This window comes from Podarcis raffonei, chromosome 3 (genome assembly GCF_027172205.1).
Source record: "Podarcis raffonei isolate rPodRaf1 chromosome 3, rPodRaf1.pri, whole genome shotgun sequence".
Taxonomy (NCBI): domain Eukaryota; kingdom Metazoa; phylum Chordata; class Lepidosauria; order Squamata; family Lacertidae; genus Podarcis; species Podarcis raffonei.
In genome coordinates this window covers 24602856-24627879 of record NC_070604.1, presented here as the reverse complement: position 1 = coordinate 24627879, position 25024 = coordinate 24602856, and the positions used below count along the sequence as shown (strand labels likewise).

At 43.4% G+C, this 25024-nt stretch overlaps 2 protein-coding genes across 3 annotated transcripts in view; one reads left to right on the top strand and one right to left on the bottom strand.

Moving 5' to 3' along the window:
• Positions 1–1484: 1484 nt before the first annotated feature.
• Positions 1485–2713, bottom strand: LOC128410089 (uncharacterized). Its single transcript, XM_053380820.1, has one exon. The coding sequence runs from the start codon at positions 2430–2432 to the stop codon at positions 1815–1817; it is 618 nt and encodes a 205-aa protein (XP_053236795.1). The 5' UTR covers positions 2433–2713; the 3' UTR covers positions 1485–1814.
• The window catches only part of CSMD1 (CUB and Sushi multiple domains 1), a 949519-nt gene continuing 927207 nt past the window's right edge, over positions 2713–25024 (top strand). For both annotated transcript variants that reach the window (XM_053380819.1, XM_053380818.1), the window contains exon 1: positions 2713–3216. In XM_053380819.1, coding sequence (XP_053236794.1) covers positions 3147–3216 — 70 coding nt within the window. In that variant the 5' untranslated portion in view covers positions 2713–3146. The remainder of the gene's footprint in view (positions 3217–25024) is intronic.

Sequence of the window (25024 nt, the reverse complement as noted above, 5' to 3'; positions counted from 1 at the left end):
ACTCCTCCTCGCCATTGGTTTTGCTTCTGTCCTGTGATCCTTTGTATTTTAATTACCAACACAGGTAGCTTCGGGCGTTAATTAGGAAGTAAAGTTCTTTCTGCTGTGTTAAGTGGCTTTAGAATTTTCGACTTCTTCTGGCAAGAAACCAAGGAATCGCTTGGTTTACTCAGAAGCAAGCCCCACTGACTTCAGTGGAGCTTACTCCCAGGGCACACAGGATTGCAGCTTCAGAGAGTTTTTAAGCAAACAAATCTGTTTTATTAGGAAAACAGAAAAGCTGACATTTCGTAGACTTAAAAAGGAACCACTCTAATGTAGTTTATGCCACAGAACGAAGGCTAAGTTGTTGTTGCTGGTTGTTTTTTTTAAAAATACCTTTTTTCCATTTTTAGGCTCACGTTTAGAAGATGTCTTCTCAATGCTGACATCAAAGAAATGGGTTTTAGAAATAGTTTTAAATGGCAGAAATTGATGAGGCCGGACATTGGGAATGGGAGAGTATTAGAACACAGAAAAAGAAACGAAGTGCCAAGGCGACTTAGCTGTTTTGGTTTTTTTCCATTTTCCATTCTCTATTTTTGCCCTGACCGAGAGCTGGAAATGGACCTAAGGTAGCAAACGCATCAGAGGCTCTTTTAAGTGACTCCACTCCGAAACTCCTTTGAAGTGGGGTCAGAGAACCACCGAGGTGCCCACTTCGAGCTTTCCATGGGGAAATGGCCGTATTGAAGATAAATTGAAGAACCCGACCTGTCCTGAAAGAACATCCTAAATGTCCCTTAAAATTATTTAGTTAGCGCTCAGAGAAGTAATTCAGGAGTGGGGCTTGCCCAGTCTTGCATTGCTCAAGTGATGCTGAAACAAGGATTGCTGGTTTGCACTTCCTGGGTCTGATGATCGGGCTGTGTGTGAAGCCTACATTGCTGTCCAAAGAGATTCCCAAGCACGCCTTTTAGTGCCGGAAGTGTGAATGCTGCCAAGGAATAAGAGAACCGTTTTTAAGTGCCCTTGCTGAACAGGGGCCTAACAAGCCTTGTCCATCGGATTTGGGAAACGGCTGTCTTCTTCGTCCTACGACAGCCACAGGTGAAACGACCCATGTTCAAATGCATAATTTGGGATCACTTCTTTCAAAATGGTCCAGGTAGAGCAGGCACCCATCTCCAAGCGAGTGATTTTTAGCACAGAGCCAAAGCCAAGTATTATTCCGGATTTCATAGAGTCATAGAGCTGGAAGGGACCTCAAGGCTCATCTAGTCCGACCCGCTGCGATGCAAGAATCTTTTGCCCGACGTGGAACTCGAACCCACAACCCTGAGATTAAGAGTCTTGTGCTCTCCCGACTGAGCTATCCCAGTGGGTTTAGACACGCGTACAAAAACACCCAGCAGAGTGTGTGTGTGTGTGTGTGTGTTGGTTGGGCTTCCTTGGAAGAAGCCCGTGGCCAAAGAAGATATGTTAGACCTAAGTTCAAGGTTGCCCACTGGCCATAGCTGTCAACGTTTCCCTTTTTTAAAGGGAAATTACCTTATTCCAAATAGGATTCCTCACAAGAAAAGGGAAAAGTTGACAGCTATGCCACTGGCTCCCAGGTGTCCCTTGCTCTTTTTAAGGGAGGAGGGCACTCTTATTTAGATTGGATCCAGACCCTTGCAAACGGCCCCTTGGGCGACCCCAGGAAGACATTTCTCCTCAAAGACACCAAGCGAAGCCTGGGTGTGGGCTGCTGCTGTCGCTTAACCGACCAGGGGGAACCATTCCCTGCACTCCTGTAGCTGCGACTTCCCGCCTTTTACGCTTCACTAGCCGCCTCAAGGCGCCCAACGTGCGCCCTGCGAGGTAGGTCTGGCGGGAAGGCGAGAAGCCAGAGGAACGACGACGGGACGCCAGAGCGCGTTTCGCAGCGCGGCGCGGGATTCCCGAGCGCGTTCCTCGTCCCGCCCCTCAGCCGGCGCGCGCGCTTTCTCTCTCTCCAGTTGCCCCCTCAACTGCCCCGTCGTCACCTGTGACTGGAAAAGAAGATTCCCAGCCACCGCCGCCACCTCCCTCAGCGGGGCGGAGGGGTTTTTTTTGAGGGGGGGGAGAGAAGAGAAGAGAGAAAACGATTCCCCTCGCTTTCCCTCCTTTCCCACCCCCGTTTCGTGAGGGCTGCGAGAAGGCTGCTGCGGCTGCTTTGCCTTGGGCTTTGGCGGGTGCGCTCGCTCGCTCGCTCCTGCTGCCGCCGCTGCGCCGCTCCAGCCTCCTTCCCCTCTCTGTGGGAAGGGATGGTTGAGTCCAGCAGCAGCAGGAGCGGCGGCGGCGGCGGCAGCGGCAGCAGCAGCTCCTTCTTGCGCTGCTAGCAGCCTGTCAAGCTTGCCGCGCTCTCCCGGCTCGGCTGCGTCGCTCAGCTTCTCCTCCTCGCCGTGACAGGAGCAACCCGCTATTTCCATTTGGTTCTCTCTTCTCCCTCGCGCGCCTTTCTTTTTATTTGCCGCCGCCGCTGCCGCCCGCGTCTCCTCTGGCGGTTCCCTCCTCACTCGATGCCCGGCCGCGTCTCCTCCTCTCCCACCGCCGTCGCCACCTCTCCACGGTCTTCCTCGTCGTCGACGTCTCCGCTGTCTTGGGGCAGCTGGTGGTTTTCGCCTCAGACTCGGGAGAGCCGCTGGCGGAGGAGGCTCTCGCCGCTCCTCTCCCTCAGCTTGGTCTCCCCGCGCGCTCTCCGCCCCGCAGTGGCTCGCCGGCACTTGATGCTATGAGAAGGCGGCGAGCCGAGGCAACCAGCAGTCCTGCAGGAGGCGTCGAATGCTGCGCCGCCGCCGCTGCTGCCACTCGCGGCACCTGGAGCTCCCCTCGCTGCTGCTGCTGCCGCCGCCGCCGCCGACACCACCACCACCGACACCACCTCCTTCTTCTTCTCCTCCTCCGCCTGGCTTCGCCCTCTGGTGATTCTTTCGCCCCGCGGGCACTTCTGGCGAGGGAGGGAGCCCGCGCTCGCAGCTGAGAGGCGCCGCGGCGAGGTGCTCCGACCGACCGGTCAAGCAGCCAACCAACCAACCGGCGTTGCAACCCCCCCTCCACCCCCACCGCGGGTCTCAGCCTGCCTCCTCAGAGCTCCCGCTCGCGCCTTTCCCTCTCTCTCTATGTGTGTGGAATAAACTGCAGACATGACTGCGTGGAGACAATTCGAGGCTCGGCTGCTGGTGCTCTGCGCGGGGCTCGTCGCCGCAGCTCAGGGTAAGCCTTGCTGGTTTCTCCTTCTTTCCGTTACTTGAGGGGGGCTTCCTCCGTTTGTGTGTGTGTGTGGGGGGGATTCTTCTACAGCCGACCCGACTGGTGACGATGGAAGGGGGGTGGAAGGGGGTGTCGTGCCTGTGCCAGCTCCCGGCTTTACCTCAGGCGTGTATTCCCCCCCCCATATATATATGGGGGGTATATATATATATATATACACACTGGTCAACGGCTCCACGCTCCCCTTGCCGTCGCCGCGCACACCCGGACCGTGGCATGCCTGGCACCTGCTCCCTCCCAGCTCCGCCGCTGGTGGTTCATGAGGGGAGGTTATGTGGTGGTGGTTGTTTTTTTGCTGGTGGTTTGTGGGGGGTTCGCTATGGGGGAGGAACTGCGCCGCCAGCGAAGAAAGGGAGCCTCCCGGGCTGGACGGGGGGGACCTTGCCCTCTCTCCTCGTCCGCACATGGGTGGTGATGTGGTGGTGGTGGCTGGTACTTAACCGAGGGATGCTAAAGATAGCTTGCCTGGGCTGCCAAGTTCCTTCCCGCCTCCGCCTCCTCCTCCTCCTCCTCTGCCGCCTCCCCTCCCTCAGACCCTCTCCTCTTCCTCCCCGAAATGGAAGGAAGCTCCGCTGCCAGCAAAGGCGAGCTAGGCACCTCGCCCGCCGTTCTGCTGCCCTGCTTTCCCAGAAGGAGGTGGCCGTGTGGTGTTCTCAGCCCTCGCACACCCCACCCCTGGGATGGCTGAGACCTGTACTTTGTTCCTTGCAAGTTGCAGGAGAGGGAAGCGGGCTTTGAGGGGACCCAAGGATGTTCCTGATGATCGGCATAGAAAAAGGTGGCGGGTGCGGGGGCTTATCTTGCCTGTAGTCCCTCTCTTCTCCCCCCACATCCAGGAATCTCCTTTCACCATTTGCTTGCTTGGTATTCTCTTTCTCCTTGAAACCGAGGTGGGGCAAGATGCTGGAGGGTTACACAACTTCTGCCTTGGCCCTAGCCCCACAACTTGCCTAGTTGCCCCTGAGACAACAAGGTCGGCTTTATTCACTTTGCCTCTCATTAGCCCGGGCCTTTTTCGTGTTGGCAAGGTCTGTGTGTGTGTTGTGGCTGCCTCTGGTGACAACACCTGCTTACTTCAAAACCTGTTTCTGTCTTGCTTCTGAAGCTCCCTCTTCCTCCTTCCTCTTCAGGTGTCCTTACAAATCCAGTCTAGCATAACATATTAAAAACACCTATTTCTCCCATATTAAAAAACACATATTAAAAACACCTATTTCAATTTTATAACAAATTATTGAAAACTCAGAGAGAACAAAAACTTCAAAGTGACTAAAAGTGCTTGTGTCCTGCCTCTCCTGTCCACTTCCTGTGTGAGTGTGTGTTCTGAATTATGACATGGTGCCACATTGTAAAGTAGTGGGGTCACTTTGCATAAGTGAGCATCCCGTTTAGATTCCCCCTCTCTCTTTTTCTTCCTTCTTCTTTCCCTGAATTACTTTTAATCACTAGGCAGAGGTTAGGGGAAGGGTAAAAGGCAGGTGGCAACATCTCATCTCTGTTTCAATATACTGGGTTGTGCTAAGGCTTGCATAGTTTGGAGCAAGAAGAGCAAGTTGTGTTAATGAATGCACTAAAGCCCCATCACCACCCTGCCTTCAACCCCATCCCTGGAGCTGCCGCAGGTGACAAAGTGATGCCTGGCTCTTTGCTGCCTCTGATCTCATTTTACTCACTTTGAATAAAGAACAGAGGAACAGAAACATCTGACATATTTAGAAATCGTGCTGAAAGGCCAGCTCCTATAAAGACAAGGCTCGCCCTTGGAGCTATTCACATGCCATAGTAGGATTTTGCCCCTTTTCAGTCTACTGCGGCAACAGAGGTCTTTCTGTTTCATTCCATTTCCAAAAGTTGCTATATTTTCATCACACTCTGTCCTCCTCTACCACCCTTGACTGTGTGTCTTCTAAGCTGGGAGACAGCGTTTTTCTTTCCCCTGTGCAGCCCCAATTAGCCAAGGTTTCACTTTGCCCTGCTATTGCTGCTTAATAATCCTGACACGTGTGTTTCATTTCAGTCCTTTGCCTCTGGATTGGGTTTGGTTTTTTTTTGAGAAGTTGGATTTGAAAGAAGGACACAAATCCAGATCCTCTGGCAAATTCAGATTCTTTTAGCAGCTGCTAACAGCTGCCTGTGGCCAGGAGCACTGGAGGAATGGAGGGGGGGCATTTGCCAGGAATGGACATACAATTGCAATCAAACGGGCTCATCCTGTGGCATCAAGGCAAATAATATATTCTTGAGGCTGAGGAGAGGAGAGGGTGGGATAAGTTACAATCAATAGCACTATTGTCTCAGCTACAGCTGAGGACTTAGAGTTCTGACTCACTTATTAAACACACTGTTGCTGGTTCTTGACATTTGCCATTTTAGCATTTTCCTTAAAAAAGAAAAGAAAAGCTGACATTGTGTATGAAACGCTGAGTCTGGTTCATGCTTAGAAAGCACTGCTCAGATGTTTTCAGCTAATCCATAAAGTGGGCTTTGGGCAGTACCTTTGGTGATGCAAGAGTTAAGATTAATTTAGCTGTGTGTTATTTTAATATGGGGAGGGGGGGAATAGGCTGCAATCTTACGTAGCACTGGATCCAGACAACAAGCAGAAGAAGAAAAGAAGAAGAAGAAGAAACAGCAGTGACGTTTGACTCCTTCCCACTGCTACCTTTTACATTCCAAAGCTTTAAAGCACTCACATCTATATTTAGCATAATGTAAACCTACATTTGGAATGAGGTGTACTGCTTAAAGAGAGAGTGACTGAAAAATAACTATCACCTAGTAACAGATCAGCTTTGGTTTTCTAAGCACATAACATCTTAATTAGCAGTGCCCAGCAACTCTTTATTTTAACTGCCCCATGGAGAGGAATTAATTTGCTTTTTTTATTGACAGAGATTCTATGATGAAGAATCCAAAGTGCTACATTTCCATGGAGAAGTGTGTGTGTGTATGTGTGTGTGTGTAATGTTCTCTTTGTCTTTCCTGACAAGACAAGTATATTTATCACTAACATTCCTGCCACACACACACACTATATGTGTAGGTCAAATCCCATAACCTATTGAACAGTTGCACATAAGTTCCTTCCCAAATAAAATGCTTTTAAAGGGGTTAATAGGTGTACTGCAGACTTGTGGTTCCTTTTCATTTTTCTTTAGCTAAAAATCTATAGAAATCTGTGTTTAGCCTATTGGCTTTCTTCCGGTAACTTTCTTGAAGCCGAAACCAGAATCCAAATGCATATTTACTTGTAAGTAGGTCTTATTGAGCTAGGATAATTTACTTTAAATATGGTTAGGATAGGGCTATAAGCTCTACATATTCGGTTTAAATCGCTCAGGAATGCATCCCTGCTTTCCATGCCAGCAATCCCCATCCATGTGATTTAAAGCATGCATATACCCTCCTTTTTGGCAGGAGGAAAAAAAAATAGGGAGGCCTATATGTTTCCACCGCTGTACTAAAAAGAAAAAGAAAAGAAAAAGTAGAAATCCTCCTCTCTAACCTCACCTCTGTCACAGCAATAAGGTACGCACTACTTGCTAATTATAAGGAACAGAGGGGAATTAAGGTTACATGAGTGCAGCTTTGCTTCCAGTAATTAATAGGGTTCTTGATAGGTACAAGAAGCTGCAAAGAAGCATATAACTTGGAAGCAAGGAGTAAAAGTTGCTTCTTGTGATTTTTAAATGGGATAAAAAGGTGTGCATTTTTGGTTGTTGCTTTGTACTATGTTTCCATTGTTACTGGATTTTTGGAAAGCAAACGTTTCTTGAGAAGGGAGCTACTCTGTGTTGATTTGGGGAATAATATTTTTTTTCTTATGAAAGGAAGGAGGGGGGGAACCACACCTATTTTACATGCTAGAACTTTCCTTTCTCCATCATGGTACTGGGACTGGGAGAAAGCACCCATAGTTAATGCAATGTGGTCCAGTGCTTGGGAAAATATCCAGATTTCCTCTCCTTGATCACATGCACCTTGAAGATTTTTTATTTAATTCAATAGCTTGGCTCAGATCCTCATCAGGTCATATTTTTTTACGTGTTGGGCTGATAAATGAGGCAATTATTATTGCATGTAAATAGATAGTCCAGATAACTCCTCAGACTGAGTAGAAAGGTGTGCCCATTGGGGCTTTGGATTTCTCTCCACCAAACTGCAGGTCATTGTGACATGCCAAGCCGCTTAAGAAAGAATGCCCTCTCATCTTCCTCACTCATCATAGTCATCATTTACCACAACCACACCTCCAAGTAATCCAGCCAATGTCTTGTGCATGGTCTATACTAACATAGAAGGGTGGTGTTTCTTGATGGCTATTTGCTCAGTATTAAATTTAGGAGGTTTGACTTAAAAAGCTGTCCTGCAAACCTAAGGTTATGGCTGGGGTTACGGTGTTTATATAACACTCCAGCCAAACCAAAGTAGTATAGCCACTTAATGAAGATTGTGAACTAATAATATTCACAGGGGTGGGTGGGAAGGTAGGTTTCTTTGATTTAAAAAATAAATAAATGTCCTAGTTTCCTTTTCCTTTTTACAGTTCCCAAGATCTGTAATTGTATTGTATTATTTTATGTACTGTGGCTTGCCATTGTTTTATTGATTATAGTTTAGAAATTATTTATTGTAACTGTTGAGTGGATTTCTGTTTAACTTTTATATATTATTATTATTATTATTTAATACTATTCTAATGATTGTTGAATGTTACTTTTTTGACATAGGTTGCCTATTTTAAAGTTATGTTTTATTATAACATTTTTGTATTGCATTAGATTGTTATAAGATGTACATTTTTTGTTTCTTCAGCTTGTAAACCACCTTGAATATTGTAAGATAGAAAGACGGTATACAATTTTTTTTTAAAAAATGATGATGATAAGATAGTTTTCTTCAGATGAAGAGGGAAATGTAATACCATATGTAGCATTCTGTGGCTTCATTTCATCACTACTTCCAGGACATCTGACCAACTGTTCTGCAAAATAGTTAAGTTCGTTTCAATAATAATAATAATAATAATAATAATAATAATAATAATAATAATTTATTTATACCCTGCCCATCTGGCTGAGTTTCCCCAGCCACTCTGGGCGGCTCCCAATCAAGTATTAGTTGTTGCATGCATTTAAAGAGACTCGCTTCAAGTCTGTTAAATATATTGCTACTTACGGAAAGACCTTGTAGTAGAAATAAAGTCTTCCAAAGCAGATCATATAATATTGTAGGCACAGAAGGATTAGTTCCGAAAGTCATTTGTTCATGCTGGTAGTCAAGGACCTTAATCCTACTGATAAACGTAACTATAATGCTGCTCAGGCAGTGGTTTGTCTGAATGTTAGCAATAGAGATAAAGGTACAACCACCAGGGGTGTTGCGTAGTGCATAAATCTTCTTCTCCCCATCCAACTTTCACAGTGAGACATTGCCTTGTTATTCTCACATGGGCGTGCCCTATGGACCAGGTGCGTAAATCTGCATCTCACACCCTCAGCTGAAAATTCTCCTGCTCCCAGCCCTGCATTGTGTGATCATAAGAGAAAGAGATTATGCCACCTCTTATCTAGCACAGAAATCACTTTGTAGCCACATTCTCCTAATTCACAACTCATTATCCAGATACCAGCTATTCAGATGTCTCCCTTGTTAAAGTTTGGCCTGTGTATGGAAACATCTTATGGGAAATAAATGTAGCAAGCCTGTCCTGCTCTGCTACCTACCAGAAGCCTTTCCAATGCGAGTGCCACTTAAAAAGAGCTCAGTTTTGTGTTATGGGCATGTCTACACAATAGTCTTAATGGGTTTAGCAGTCATTTCATTTGCTACATACACACAGACAGACATAAAAAAGAGGAAGGGGAAATGGAGGAAGGAGTAAACAGGGGAAGAATGTACAGTTGATAGTTAAAATAGTATAAAACCAATATAAACAACTAGTGAAACCAATATAAATTACTAGTGTAGATATATAATGTTGATTACATCATGGTGGTCAAAGTGCCCTTTGGAGGTCATAGTTGGGAGGATTCTTGACCATTTTGTCCAATCCTGTGTTCAGTTCATAATCTGCAATGGAGGATGCAGATACAGTACCCCTTCCTGACGGTTGTCTGGACTCTTTTCCAGTAGTTCCAGCAACACTCACCACATCCTGAGGCAGTCCATTCCACTCCTAACTTTCTCTTAATATTTAGCTGAAATCTGCTTCCTTGCAGTTTTTGCCATTTTTCTAGTCCTGCCTTCTGGAAAAACATAGACAAGAAGTCAGCTCCTTATTGTGTGTGACAGCCCTGTGTGTGTGTAACATTATCAATGCTCCTCTCCTTTTAATATTCTTTTCTCCAAGCTAAACACCCAACTCTCTCAACTGTTCTTCATAGCAGTTGGTTTCCAGGTTCCTCACCATTCTGATTGTCCTCCTCTGAACATGCTTCAGTTGGTCAAGGTCCTTCTTAAAGTACCCAGAACTGACCAGCACAGAGTAGAATGAAATGATTACTTATCACAATTTGGACACCATGCACCTATTTATACATCCAAAGACTGCAAGGTTCTTTATAGCCACATTGCACAACTGTTTCGTGTTTGGCTTATGATGAATCAATACACCTTTGGCATGTAAGGTGTGTGTGTGTGTGGGGGGGTCTCCTCTCCCTTCTATATTTGTGGCATTGATTCTTAGCTCCTAAATGCAGGTACAGATTCATATCTGTTGAATCTCATCTTGTGGGTTTCAATATATCAAGACCATCATGAATCTTTCTGCTACTGCAAGGGATATGCTCTAATGGAACATCACTTTTCCCTTCCTCTCCCCAGCAGCTCAATGTATACCCCCCCCCCAAATTAGCTCTGGTGGGCTGGGGCTGGAGTAAATTTTGTGATGGTTTCTTAAGAATAGGAAAGAAATGAGATCTCTGCTAGTAGGAATGAATTCTTCTGGAATTCACTTTCTTGTGCAGACATCTGACTCAGAGCTAGTCAATTTGGTACTCTCTAGATGTGACTGAACTCCAATTTCCACCTGTTCCAGCCAGCTTGACCAATGGTCAAGGGGTAATGGGAGCTGCAGAGGGGACATCTGGTAGAAACCTCTAAATCTAACTGAACCTGAGAAGTGCATAAAAGGATATATAGTAAAAATGTTTCGGATCTGATAAGTGACTTGTCTTCCATACTGTTATTTGAAAAGGTAATTTTAAATCATCACTGCAGTTATTTTCTCTTCCATCTCCCACAGAATATACAAAACAAGCAGATTTTACACATTATTCCTGATGCCACGTTTCAATGAAAAGCAGGGAAGTGAATATCCTTCTTCAGCTAAGAGTCAGGCTCTGGAACACACATACATGTGTTCCAGCTTATTTTCAAAGAGCAAGTTTTTGTGTACCCTTTGCTTGTCGCTATCACTTTGTCAAAATAATGACTGGAACTACAACAACTTAAGGTTCCCCGCCATGCTTAATGCCTACTCATATATATGGGTGGAAAAAGCTATATGTGTTCTATTCTCATTGCTTCTAGTGGTTCCCATACTGTGAGGCTGTTTTCTTAAGTGGGATTCAAATAAGCACAGAGACTATGAGGGAAGAGAGGGAAGCTTCATTTTCTGTCACTGTTTGGTTCTGGAGTTGCCAAAATTGAGATCTACTCTTTAATATATGGGTTCAATACAAAGTAGCTATTCATGCAGTTCAGAGTAGCAGCAGTCTAGGTGGGGAGTGGGGGGGAGAGAAAGAAAATACTGTAAGAAGCAAACAAGTTTTTTTTATATACAGGTCTTTTTACTTTTTACTTTTTACTTCTTTTTATACATTTTTTTAAAAAAATAAAATAAAATAAAATAAATCTGTCTTTTCTATGGCACAAATCCATTTAAATGCTCATGAATACAGTAGTGGGGTAGAGCTCCAATACTGAAATACATTTTATTTGATGTGTGGGGCCCGAAACAAACTGGGAGAGCCCTAGTGTCGCCATGGAAGACACCAGGTCCAGGTGAAACCCCACGAGGTGCGGGCCCTCCTGGGGGATATCATCAATTTGTCCCTTGGCACGGGGACATTCCCAGGGGAACTGAAGGAGGCAGTGGTGCGCCCGCTCTTAAAGAAAACATCATTAGATCCTTTAGATCTATCCAATTACCGCCCGGTTTCGAATCTTCCGTTCCTGGGTAAGGTGATTGAGAGAGCGGTTGCTGAACAGCTTGGTGGGTTTCTGGAGGAAACATCGGCTCTGGATCCATTCCAGTCTGGCTTCCGCACTGGTCATGGGACCGAGACAGCTCTGGTTGCCCTAACAGATGATCTTCATAGACAGCTGGATCGAGGCGGGTCGGGGCTGCTGATTCTTCTAGATCTGTCAGCAGCTTTCGACATGGTCGATCATGATTTTCTGGACCACCGCCTTGCCGACGTGGGGATCCAGGGCACAGTCCTTCAATGGCTGCGCTCGTTTCTCTCTGGTCGGGGACAGAGGGTGGCGCTTGGGGGGGAATTGTCATCGCGCCACTCCTTGGTGTGTGGAGTACCTCAGGGTGCGATACTCTCCCCAATGCTTTTCAACATCTTTATGCGCCCCCTCGCCCAGCTTGTCCGGAGTTTTGGGCTGGGTTGCCATCAGTATGCCGATGACACCCAACTCTATCTGTTGATGGATGGCCATCCTGACTCGGCCCCAGACACACTGACCAGATGTCTGGAAGCTGTGGCTGGATGGTTACGTGGGAGCCGGTTGAAGCTAAATCCTTCGAAGACAGAGGTCCTGTGGCTGGGACGGAACGATATGGGATTGGGGGGGCAACTCCCATCTCTTGCGGGGGCGCAGTTAGTGCCAGCACCGTCCGTTAAGAGTTTGGGTGTAATCTTCGACACCTCCCTTTCCATGGAGGTGCAGATTGCAGCTATAACAAAGGCGGCATTTTTCCATCTCCGCCAAGCTAAGCAGTTGGCTCCTTACCTCTCTCGCCCTGACCTAGCCACTGTGATCCACGCGACGGTCACCTCCAGACTGGATTATTGTAACTCGCTCTATGTGGGGCTGCCCTTAAGACTGACCCAGAAACTCCAGCGGGTGCAGAATGCTGCAGCGAGACTCCTTACGGGGTCTTCGCTGCGAGATCACATTCATCCGGTGCTATATCAACTGCACTGGCTCCCGGTGGAGTACAGGATCAGGTTTAAGGTGCTGGTTTTAACCTTTAAAGCCCTATACGGCCTAGGACCCTCGTACCTACGGGACCGCCTCTCCTGGTATGCCCCACAGAGAAACTTACGGTCTTCAAATAAAAACATCTTGAAGGTCCCAGGCCACAGAGAAGTTAGGCTGGCCTCAACTAGAGCCAGGGCTTTTTCGGCTGTGGCTCCGACCTGGTGGAACACTCTGTCACAAGAGACTAGGGCCCTGCGGGACTTGACATCTTTCCGCAGGGCCTGCAAGACAGAGCTGTTCCGCCAGGCCTTTGGCCAGGGCACAGCCTGACTCCCTCCCTCGGCAATCTTCGCGGAGCTCTGGCCCAATGGTGGCCAGTGGCTTGAATTTAATTAATTTTAATGAATGATTTTAGAGTGTTGTTTGTGTTGTACTTTTGTATTGTTTTATTGTTGTTAGCCGCCCTGAGCCCAGCTTCGGCTGGGGAGGGCGGGATATAAATAAAATTTATTATTATTATTATTATTATTATTATTATTATTATTATTATTATTATTTTCAATGAGCACATTTCACAGTATTAACATAGATCCATAGTTGTGGCCCTTTATTAAGGGCAAGACAGCCGAATCACATTCTTCCATTATGACAATTGGGAATTGTAGGTTCTACAGCATGCTTCCTCAGCCTCAGCCCTCCAGCTGTTTTTGGCCTATAACTCCCATGATCCCTAGCTAGCAGGACCAGTGGTCAGGGATGACGGGAATTGTAGCCTCAAAACATCTGGAGGGCTGAGGTTGAGGAAGCCTGTTCTACAGCTTATGGTTTAAAAATAGTTCTGTTGACATTTGAAATCTGGCAATATAGGAGAGGTATGTTTTAGGATGCCCAATGCAAAATTTGGAGTAGAAATGATAATAGATGGCTTGTTTTGAATGACAAATCTATGAATAACTTTAGGAAGTTAACAGGTGATGTGCATTTTCCTTCCATAGCCTTTTCTGGGGTGGTTTTGGGGAAAATAGGTATCTGTGCTACATAGGCTGAGAAAGTGTTGCATTAGGTCAAGGTGCACACCTAGTATGTGCCATACTCATGATTTTTGTAATATGTTTGTAGCTTTGTGCAATTTAAAAAGTGTTTATCTTTCAAGTATGTCAATAGGTAAGAAGTTACGTTAGGGAGAAGAAATCATAGGAGATGAGTAGAAAACAGTTTGAGGGAAATGAGTGGAGTGGAAAATATATCAGATGGGCAGTTTGGGGATTTCAGAGAAAAGTGAGGGTTTGAGATTCAAGGGACTTTTATGTATATTTGCTGAATTTCCTCCCCACCCCCATAGGAACTGGAATGTCAGAGCTTGTGTGAGCATGAAAAACCCTTAACACAACATGTTAAACCCAAAAAATTATTTGTTGAATCTTAGAACAGTAGCTCATCACTTGTTAACTGGAGAGCATATTTATTTTATTTTTTGAATTTATATACCACCTTATACCCAGGGGTCTCAGGGCGTTTCACAAAAATGCATTTTGAGATCATTTGAAACTGGAAGGCATATATATATATATTTCAGGAGGAGAACTAGGTTTAATTTGTCTCATATTTATGTTTATAATGATAAGTACAAGTCTCTTGACTAATGAGAATGTTGCTAATGATTTGTTTTCAAGGACACAGCTGCACAAAAATCACAAATTCTTGCAACGGCAGGAATACTCTAATTGGAGGTATAATCATTAAATGTGATTTCCTACAGTCCTTCAGTTACCATACAATTTCTGCCATCTGTCTTTGTTTAAAGCTAGGTAGCTACTTTGTGCACCTTTACCTTCATAGGCAAATATTTGCTAAATTAGGAAGCAATAAAATATGCAGCATGATCCCCACACCAGTGAAAATACATAATGTACCAATCCCAACAAGACTGGGATTCAGTGCCACAAAATAATTATGTCTCATTATATTAAGTCAAGCTAGTATGTTATGGATAATATTACAAGCTTATATGTAGCATGAGAAGTTGAGGAGAGTGATCATGGTTTATAACTTCATTTTAGCTTGGTTGTGAATTAAAAAGACCCTACTCCTGCACTAATTAATTTGAATAGCTATACAGTGGCCACCAAACTGAGCTTCCACCAGATCCGAAAGGCAAGGGAAGGCAGGGAGGAAGTGTTTCATTATTGTGATGCTACCACAGAGATGCTTTATATGTGACAAACCTACCAATTCAGAAAAGAATTAGAGTCTCCTCAACAGCAATATCGGTAGCCTTCCCTGGAAATTAATAGAAAAGCATAAAGCTGAATACAGTAGTACCTCGGGTTACAGAAAACTTCAGGTTACAGACGCTTCAGGTTACAGACTCCGCTAACCCAGAAATAGTACCTTGGGTTAAGAACTTTGCTTCAGGATGAGAACAGAAATTGCACAGCAGCAGCGTGGTGGCAGTGGGACACCCCATTAGCTAAAGTGGTACCTCAGGTTAAGAACAGTTTCAGGTTAAGAATGGACCTCCAGAATGAATTAAGTTCTTAACCCAAGGTACCACTGTATAACATTGGGAAATTCTAGTGTACATGAACTATCACCAACAAATCATGGCTTGAGTTGAATCTGGAAGCAACTTTAAATGTTACTGCCATTTCATAGAAAATACCTGTGAAGTCACCATCTACTCAGTTACAACTTAACAGCTGTTTTGAAGTGAAAATATGCTAATACAACCATTGTGATTTTTCCTTTAACATATGGATATTGTGGTAATGTTCTGAAGAGCCATGGGAGATGGTGAAGGGGGTCATTTCAACCTAATTTGTAATCATAACAAGATTAATAGTGCAATCATATACAAGTTTTGTCCAAATGGAATACTGTAGATACTTAACTGGGAACACATCCCATTGAAATTAGTAGTACTGATTTCTGAGTATATATGCATGGAATAGTGGGATTGTGCTCACAGCCTAGTGTACCACATTAGAATTGCTGACTGGTAGAGATGCTTGTAATTCATAATATGAGGGAAAGGAGAAGGGGATACTACAGTTGTGGCATTGCAAAGTATCTACTGCAACTCCCCTTTTGCTTTTGTGTCTGATTCAGTAGGGGAATCTTATGTGTTGACCTACTTTTCTCCAGAACTTGCAAGTGGAAGTCAAAACATATTCTATTTGGGAGCTTGGATATTTTGTAAAACTACCCTTATACTGGCTTACTATTATAATTTTTTTTTATTGAGAGCTGTGTGTGAATCGAAAAATAAATGCATGTTTCCACCATTTTCTCCAGCAGTTGTTAAAATAAGGGTAAATATACATGTTCAAGGGCCTAAACTGGTGAACTTCACAATTAGGAAGCAGCCAGCTTTTATTATGTTCTCATCACACACACATTGGGCTGAATCCAACCGCACCCTTTCATTCATGGAACGGGATTGGATTCAGCAGAGGTTATTTTGGCAATTTCCCATAAAACGGTACTAAGTCCTGCACACTATTGGATGGCCCCAAATCCTCCTGTGTTGATCTGGGTGGCCTCAGAGGGTCAGAGGATAAGATGAATTGGTTTCTTCCTTCATGAGCAGGAGCCTTTGCTGGATCAAAGCCCCTTTTCATTAATGGAAGGACATAATTAAATCTAGCTCATTGATCCAATATAGGCATTTGGTTTGAGGGTATGGAGTAGGAATATCATAACTTTACTGGATATTTGACAAATCTCTAGTACTACTCAGCAACTATAAGGATTCCACAGTGAGTGATCATCTCTATCTGTGTTTTTGTTGTTTGGAAAATGAAACAAACTTTAGTACATTTATATTTCCAACACTGAACTATGTGGTGCTAGTCTGTTAGGGCAGTTGAAAAGATATAAGGGTGGAGCTTAGCAAAACAGCTTCGCTGTGAAATATGTTAGATGATGAAGGCAGGAGCTACTGTTCCATCTACAGCTGTACTCTGTATGGAGGGAGACCAATAGTTTTAGTGGGGAGGATATATATGATATTCCCTTTAATACTACTAGACTTTTGCAAATGCTGCTATGCCATTCTGCCAAATGTGCAAGTTTCCCCCAGATTCTTAATATTCCTTTCGCATTCCTCAGGTGGGCGTATCATCTGATGATCAGCAACAGCCCCTCACTGTGTGTGAAGTGCACACAACATTGGTTGCCACTTCTCAGCTGAAAGAGAGGAGCATACTATTAATTAGTTGGAACTGTGAAGCCTTAGAGAACAATGATGATATACTAGGCTTCAAAATGTTTTAAACTGGGGATCAGAAAATTCAGCCTACAGGGATCAAAACTGGCCTCTTACAGAATAGTAGCCGGCTGCCCCACTTCAAGTTGCTATGTCAGTTTTCTGGAGAAAGTGATAACTATGACTGTGGGATTTGCTGACAATATACTCTGGGAATAGAACGATGTGCCATCTTCAATCCTCTCTTCTAGCAGCTATCCTGCACACCTTGCTACAAAATTACACATGCAAAAAGTGAGATATGATTGAAATATTTTCTGGGCCCTTTACACAGCAGATGTGAATGTAATCTGCCTGCCTGTTTTTAAATAAATCCATGTTAGGTAGTACTCACAGCTAGGCACAATGTTCATTTTGGAACCATGCTATGCAAATTGGATTTCCTGGCGGTGGAGGTTTAAATACAGAGAACGTAATCCGAAGTCCACAGAACCCAACAGAAATATTCTTCTTGCCTTTAATGGGTTTCAGGCCCTTTATTGCATCCACTTATCCAAGTAGAAAAATATAAGTCTAAATGTATGCTCAAGCCAAACACTGATGCTAACAGCATATCAAATTAATATTTGATGCTATGGAAATGGACAGAAAATGTCCTGCACATCATAGACGTACTGTATTGGGAAGCTGTTGACCAACTTGAAATGTATCATTTGCTCTCTGTGGTGTTCACTGGCATTTGATTTGTTTGCTTTTGAAGAGAGATTAACCTTTAATTGCTTTCTTTAGTAACATTTAGTAAAAAAACACGCACAACAACTGATAGAATGGAGATGATCTCTGCAAACAGGAAAGATTTCCTCAACTCAGGTTGCCATAGCAATTGAATTTCTCTCCCCCCACCACAACTGTTAAGAGATGTGAATCCTCCGTTCCCTTATCTTAAGCAAGACCGAACTGAACATTTTTGCATTTTAAAATGATTCAAAACGAACACGAAACAAGGTGTTGTTCACATATGGCCCTTATGGAAGTAGCATCATGTGGCATTCAGTATGAATTGCTTAACAATAAGTTTCTCATTCAAAGTCAAAACAACTCTCTATCCTTGGTTCCCCCCCCCTCCCCAAATTTTGCAGATGGGAACTATTCTTAACATCTACCTACCTGACTCCATCGCTAGAGTTTTAATCCTGTACATACTAACTTGGACTCAGTGGAACTTACTTCTGACTAGGCACAGATTCCCTCCTTGCTGTTTGGCATCATTTACCAAAGGATGCTGCACTTGAATTATTTTATTAATGGTATTGTTTGAGGCTCAATTTCTCAATGTTTTGTTAAAGGCTGTGTGTGCAGTTTTACATTTAAATACTGTTGTACTAAAAAGGGGGGGGGGGAGAAGAATAATGGCATTAATCATAAGTAATAGTTACCATAGAACTGACAGGCAAACTTACAAGTATAATTTTGATCTCCATGACAATATTTTATCTTGCTACTTTATGTTTTAAGGGAATTACACTACAGAAGGATTATAGAACAAAGGAGAGCTAATCATTTTATTTCTTCTACAGCTCCACTTACAAAATTACTTCAGTGAAATGTTATTGTCAGAAGAAAATAGAAAAGGCTATCTTGCCTGGATATTTAAATAACTGTGTGAAGTGCTTCATACCTGAGACAAGAGGTGTGTGAGCCAAGTGAACTTTCCAAATTTCTGCTAAGTACAGATATACATTATAGTTGCTTCAAAATTATTTGGGTGGAGACTTTAAAGTGGCTTATGAAGAAAAATTGTTGTTTCGTACGCATAATTTATAGGTTAGTATTGAAAAGCCGAAATGATGTAAGGCAAAAAGAGAAATAGGAGTTTTCCTACATGTTCAGAATCACATCATCTTGGAGTACCAAAGCTGTAGTGTCAGTCATAGAGGTGTTTTGATGAATCAGCATTTTCCCTGGATCCTTCAAATAAACAACAGATGTCAGACCTTCATATTCTTTCAAAGAACCACTGTTTCCATTTCACAGTTAGGAAAGTCCAGCTGACAGCCAGCGACTTATTCAAGACCAATAAGGGAATTTCAGATTTAGGAACAAACCTTTACCTAAACATGCATGCATATTCCTTGTGTGCAATACACCTCCTTCCATGCGCCAGCGTATTTTGAGTGAACCGCCACTCTAATGTAATCCATCCCATTCATTCATCTTTGCATTTGTATGCCAATTCTCACACAAGAATGTGCCCAAAGCGGCTCACAACACAAGTCACAAGTAACACATGATCTTTACTTTTGCTAGGCCAAGGAATTCACGCAGCCTGTGATTAGCAGAGCAATCGCCACACTGTCTATATTAACAATAGAGTGAAAGGTGTTATTGTGTATCAGTGCATCTTCTGAAGACCAAATTTCCCCCCCTCAGTCATAAGTTATCCATTTTATATATTGAATTCGCTGTATATGTATGTATGCGTGTGTGTGTGTGTGTGTGTGTGTGTGTGTGTGTGTGTGTATCAAAGCTTTTCCCAAAGCAGTGCCACCTTTTGAAGGAGGGGATAGTTAAAGGCAGCAAGTATGTTACTGTATAATACATTGCTGTAGTGGGCTTCATAAAAAATGTTGTCCTAGGTCCCTCCTTTCCTGTCTCCTGGTTCAGCTCTCAGGCATCTCTAACTGCAACATATAGGTAAAGGTAAAGGGACCCCTGACCATTAGGTCCAGTCGTGGCTGACTCTGGGGTTGTAGCGCTCATCTCGCTTTATTGGCCAAGGGAGGCAGCGTACAGCTTCCAGGTCATGTGGCCAGCATGACTAAGCCGCTTCTGGCAAACCAGAGCAGCGCACGGAAACACCGTTTACCTTCCCGCCAGAGCGGTACCTATTTATCTACTTGCACTTTGATGTGCTTCCGAACTGCTAGGTTGGCAGGAGCAGGGACCTAGCAACCGGAGCTCACCCCGTCACGGGGATTCGAACCGCCAACCTTCTGATCAGCATGTCCTAGGCTCTGTGTTTTAACCCACAGCGCCACCCACGTCCCTTAACTGCAACATATACTAGCTGCTTAATAAGTTTACTTAGAAGTAATTTTAGCTATACTGAATGGGGACTGTTTCCAGTAAGAATGCTTAGGATTATGGCATATGCATATAGCTTGTTTTACATGTATCCATTCTTACACATATTGCCAGTAGTTTTGAGGGACAAGGAAGGAGGGAGAAATCTCATTTTATGAGAGAGTGCCACCTGCCTCTGATTGACCACTGAAGACCACAGCCCCACCCCAAGATGGAGACATCCACACAAGATTTCCTCCATGTTTCTCCTGAACACCTGGCCTACCTGGTGGCAAGTCAGTAAGTCAAGTCCAAAGTTCAAAGTCCAGGGGTCAATCCATGCAATCAAAGCCCAAAGGTCAGGAAATGCAGTTCAAGGTCAATCCAAGTCTGAAGTCCAGCAGTCAGGATACAGTCCATAATCAAACCTGAAGCACATTCCCACAGAGGTCCAAGAGCATCCAAGCCAAGGATGACACAAGCATTTAAAGCAGAAAGAGAACCTCAGCTCATAGCTGTCAACGTTTTCCTTTTTTTTTTTAAGGGAAATCCCATTATTCTGAATATGATTCCTTGCAAGAAAAGGGAAAAGTTGACAGCTATGCCTCAGCTCTGCTTCCCTTTTGTACTTTGCATGCTGATTGCAGCACCTGGGCTTGATGAGGCATGTGACCCGCCCCTGAGCCAAGCCACCTGAGAAATAACACACCTCTTCCCAGGACTAGCAAGCTCATCTTATCCAGCTAAGGAGATGAGCTGTGGGCCCTTGCCTGCCTTAGCCTCCTAGAGCACCCCTCCCACTGCTCCCTACACCTCAGAGCCCATCATGTTTGTGGAGACAGGGGCCTGTCTTGCTCTGGTGATGGATCTTGCTGCTCTGGTTCCCGTGCCATCCTCCGTCACCCTGTGAGTACTTTTTCTCATCCCCTGCTTGTCCCAGTGTGTCCCAGTCCCAATTATACCCCTTGCTGGGATCCTCTTCCTCTTCTTCCTCCTCATCCTTCCAGTTCATGACAATGTTGTGGGGTGAATGGCACAGACATGCTCAACTCAAAACAAGAAGTGGAGTGACATACTCCCACTTTTCTGTGTTTTTAGCAAAGGAATGGAGTCAATGGCTGACATCTAGGAAAGCACATCTGGCCAATTAGACAAAGAGAATGCTAGAATGAAACACCCATTGCCTAGGAACATAGGAAGCTGTCTTCTATTGAGTTTGAACCATTGGTCCATCTAGCTCTCCAGGATTTCAGACAAAGTTCTCTCACAGTCCTACTTGGAGATGCCGGGTTTGAACTTGCAACCTTCTGCATGCAAAGCAGATGTTATACCGCTGAGTCATGGCTCTTCCCCCAGAGTGTTAGTTTGTTTTAAAGCATTTTCTGCTGGGTGGGGAAGTGATTGGTTCACTACAGAAGAAAACATAGCTATCCTGGATTTTAGTGTATCTGTCATTGGGGAGTAGGCCTAATGCCAAAACAAAAGACCAGAGCTCACATTTTAAATTCAGGTTTTATTTCATAAAATTTGTGATTTTATTCTAAGTATGTAAATATTTCAAAAATTACTCTTGTTAATGGCAGTGCAGATAAAGTCCATCTTTATTTGCCCATACTGCAGGGGGGAAGACTGTGCCTGAGAGACAGTGTGTTGTACCAGCCCTGCAAAGTAGCCCAGTGTTGTTATATTCATTTTGCTGAAGGGAGTAGGGAGGTATTGTAAGAAAACCCTGGTGTCTATTTCAGTGTTGTTACCCTGATATTTTGTGTGTGGTGTTGGCGGAAAGGGGGGGCGGGATTGGGGTTAGAGGGAAATGCAATGACGAGGGGGCCGAGAAGCTGAATGTAGCAGCAGTGCAATTAATTAAGGGCTGGTGGAAATGAAGGGAGCCTGAGAAAACAGAGGATTTCACTTATGAGTGGAAAGATGTCTAGATAGCAGGTCCACCCATATATGGACAGTAGGTGTACCCACTAAGAACCAACAGAGGGATAGACCTGGAATACCAGTGACTCAAATGCTAAGTCTACCTAGACCTCACCACGGTTCTGTTGCCAGATCTACCAGGAATTATTGGCCTTTTTCTCAAATGCTAGTTATATTTATCTGGAGTATTCCCACCCACACAGAGAGAAAACAAGTTCTGTAGACACCCGTGATTCCTTCTATAATGAATATACCTGTCAACCAAGGAAGAGGTCTTTTGAATGCTTTATTAGGTAAATGTGAGAAATAAATGCAGGATATTTTAGACCACGTTATTCATAAGGATATAGCTTCATTCTGCAGATTTCTGATAAACATAATTCCTGATATACTGAAAAAAGTTATTTGTAAGTTGATATAAAAAACAGTATTCACCTAGAATTTTCTAAAGAAACCAGTGATTGCTTGTAATGATCTTGGTTGATGGAACAAAAAGACCAGTCATTGAATGGTTTGTAGATACTGTTTAGGCTTCCTGGTTTTTGGTTTTTTGTTTACTGGAAAATTAGAAAAAAAGTTTTGTATAAATGCTGTTTTGTATATTTGCATGTATTTCTTCATGTATTGAACATAAGGGTTACTAAATTGATTTTAAATGTGATATATGCAGGAAACTATGTTCACTGATGTATGTTTTATGTCTAAACATCTGTTGCTAACAGCTTATCAATTTATATGATTTTCTTTGATTCCCCGAGGATGAGGAATGCTGCTTAAAACCTGCATATGCAAAGTCATGTGTGCATTGGAATTTTATGTAATAAAAAGGGGGCTTTAATTCCCCCCATGCCCCATTTATTTTGCCATAAACTTACATGCATGGTCACAAGAAAAAGCAAAGGGGACATTAAGCAAGCAAGCAAAGGAAAAAAGTAGGCTGGGCAAAGCAATTTTGCTCCAAGCAATGTGAGATAAAACTGCTCAAAATATAATTGAAATACTTTGCAGAACAGATCCAGCCTTAATTAAGAAGCAGACTCATTACACAATGAGCTTGAAATCCTATGTTAGATTTCGGTGGCTTGGGTTCCCAGAGATCCCATATTTTTAATTTTAAATGGGTCTTCTAAAAACAAGGTATCACAGTACATTAGGGATAGCAATATGGTTGTATTCATATAAGGGCATCCCCAGTCATCAGAAGCTGCTTTCTAAATAACTTTCAGCTACATGCATCTTTGCAATATAGGAATTACCAGGTGAGTGTGTGAGATTTGTATCCTAGAAAATCTGTGGAAGCTTCTCTGCCCTTCAAACTTTTTCCTGATTGAGACTGGTCATATTCTGTGACTAATTTCTCACTGCTTCCCAACATTACAGAATGGAAGGATGGACAGTGGGCTAGCATTGGAATGTGAAAATGTGAAAAAAAAGTCTATCTGTTTTACTTACTATGTTCACAATGAAGCCAAAACCTTGGCAGATAAAAAAAAACCTAAATATATTTCAGTTGAACTGCCTGTGAATCACAGCCACAATAATTAGACAATGCTCACAACCTAACTAGAAAAGAACCTTTATTTTCACTCAGGATTTCATTAATCTGACAAAATATTATCTCCCTTTGAAAATTCTGTCAAGGAGATGCAGATAATGTAACACTTTACCTTTTAATAATGCACTGCCTTTACCAAGCGGTCAAACTAGAGGTGACTTATAGTTGTATGTCTCTTTTCTGTTCATGCTTTTCAAAAGTAAAAATGAATAATAGGAAGATTTAGGAAGAGGGGATGAGCTCTGTTGTTTTTGCCTCCAAAGTACCTGTGCCAGCTGTTTTTCTCCCTGCAGGTGAAAAGGATACTGGAGGAATGTAAGAAGGCATCTATTTCCTCTCTGCCCCATATCCATCACATGCAGCATAGTTTCCATTCTGCTGCAGTTCAGCTTACAACAAAAGCTATGTTATAAATTTCTCTACCCACTATGGCAAAGTTACGTAACTAATTTCATTATCATATGCTATTCCACAATATTCATGTCGGTGAAAAGGAAATATAATGCAAATTGGGAAAAAAGTCATAAATTACGTGTTGTTATGTATTGTTCACAGACCAATTGTAGTCGCTGGATTCATTTTCATTCTAGACATGGAATGAGTAAACAAATAATCAGCAATTTCCCTTCTTATTTCTGTTTTTGTCCTAATTCTCTGACACGGATAGAAGGCCCTTATAACTTTTCCCCTGCAGGAAAAACAGAAGCGTGGGAGGCAATATTGAGTGGAAAATCAACCTCTCCCTCTGTTGCTCTTCTCTTCTGGCTTATCCTCTACTTATAATCTTCCAGTGAAGGAGTGTCCACCACTTACCTTCTATGGTAACCTGCTAGAGATTAGCTTTGCTTTTTACAGACATTTGTCCACAGCAAGTGTTTTTAGTTTTTGGTGTCAAAATTGGACCATTCAAGGCAGGGCTGGCCCAGGATACTCTGCTCACCTTTACGCCTCTGCACACTGCCTCCCACAGGCCAGCTACCTTACTACCTAAGGTGGCTCAGGAGTAGCAGGACACATCCTTTCATGTTAGTGTGGTGGCATGTTTATGGTGGTGTAGGAATCTGCCACCTGAGGCAATTGCCTCATGCTTCCTCAAGGCAGGGGGTGGCCCTGATCCAAGGAGTTCCTAAATTTGATTTTTTTGGGGAGGGCACCTTGTGAAGAATCGACCTTGCAGAAGCACAGAATCCCTTTAAAGCACCCTGATTTGTCTCAGGATTGAATGCTGCTGCTGCTGCAGGGCATGGAATGGGATGCAACGTGTTGTGATGTTTTGTGTTCATTTCTGCACAGCTACAAAAACTAGACTGTGTGCTAGATTAAGTTTCTCTTCAGATTGGATAAATCTTTCACCTTTTAGATTGTGTGTAGCTGATTGTGTGTGGCATTCTTCTAAAGGAATCAACATTGTTGCTTAAAAAATAAAATAAAATTATTGATACTTATTCAAAGGTATTCAAAAATACGTACCGATTACAGAGTATATTTTTTATAATATACTGAGATAATACAGCTATTTAGTCTAAAAGAGAACAAAGTCAGAAGGAAGAAAAGACAAGGAAAGGAGAAACCTAAAGAAAGAGAAAACAAGAGAAAAGGAAAAGAAATAATAAATAACAGAAGAAGAACCAATGTTGCTTCGAGTACCATCTAATATCTTGTAGACCACTGGAAATCATCTGCTAAATGACATTATGTATAAATAAATTATAAAGAACGGAGGTCTTGACTTTTGAATGTTGAATATACTGTCTCTTCATGTTCAACTATCCCTGTCTTTTACCCAGCAGGTTGTTTTGTGTGCGCTTTCATGGTTATTTCCCTTAGTCATTAATCTCTGT

Bases quoted from the DNA above. Each gene is read 5' to 3' on its own strand.
- LOC128410089 (XM_053380820.1), bottom strand. From the start codon at position 2,432: ATGGAAATAGCGGGTTGCTCCTGTCACGGCGAGGAGGAGAAGCTGAGC.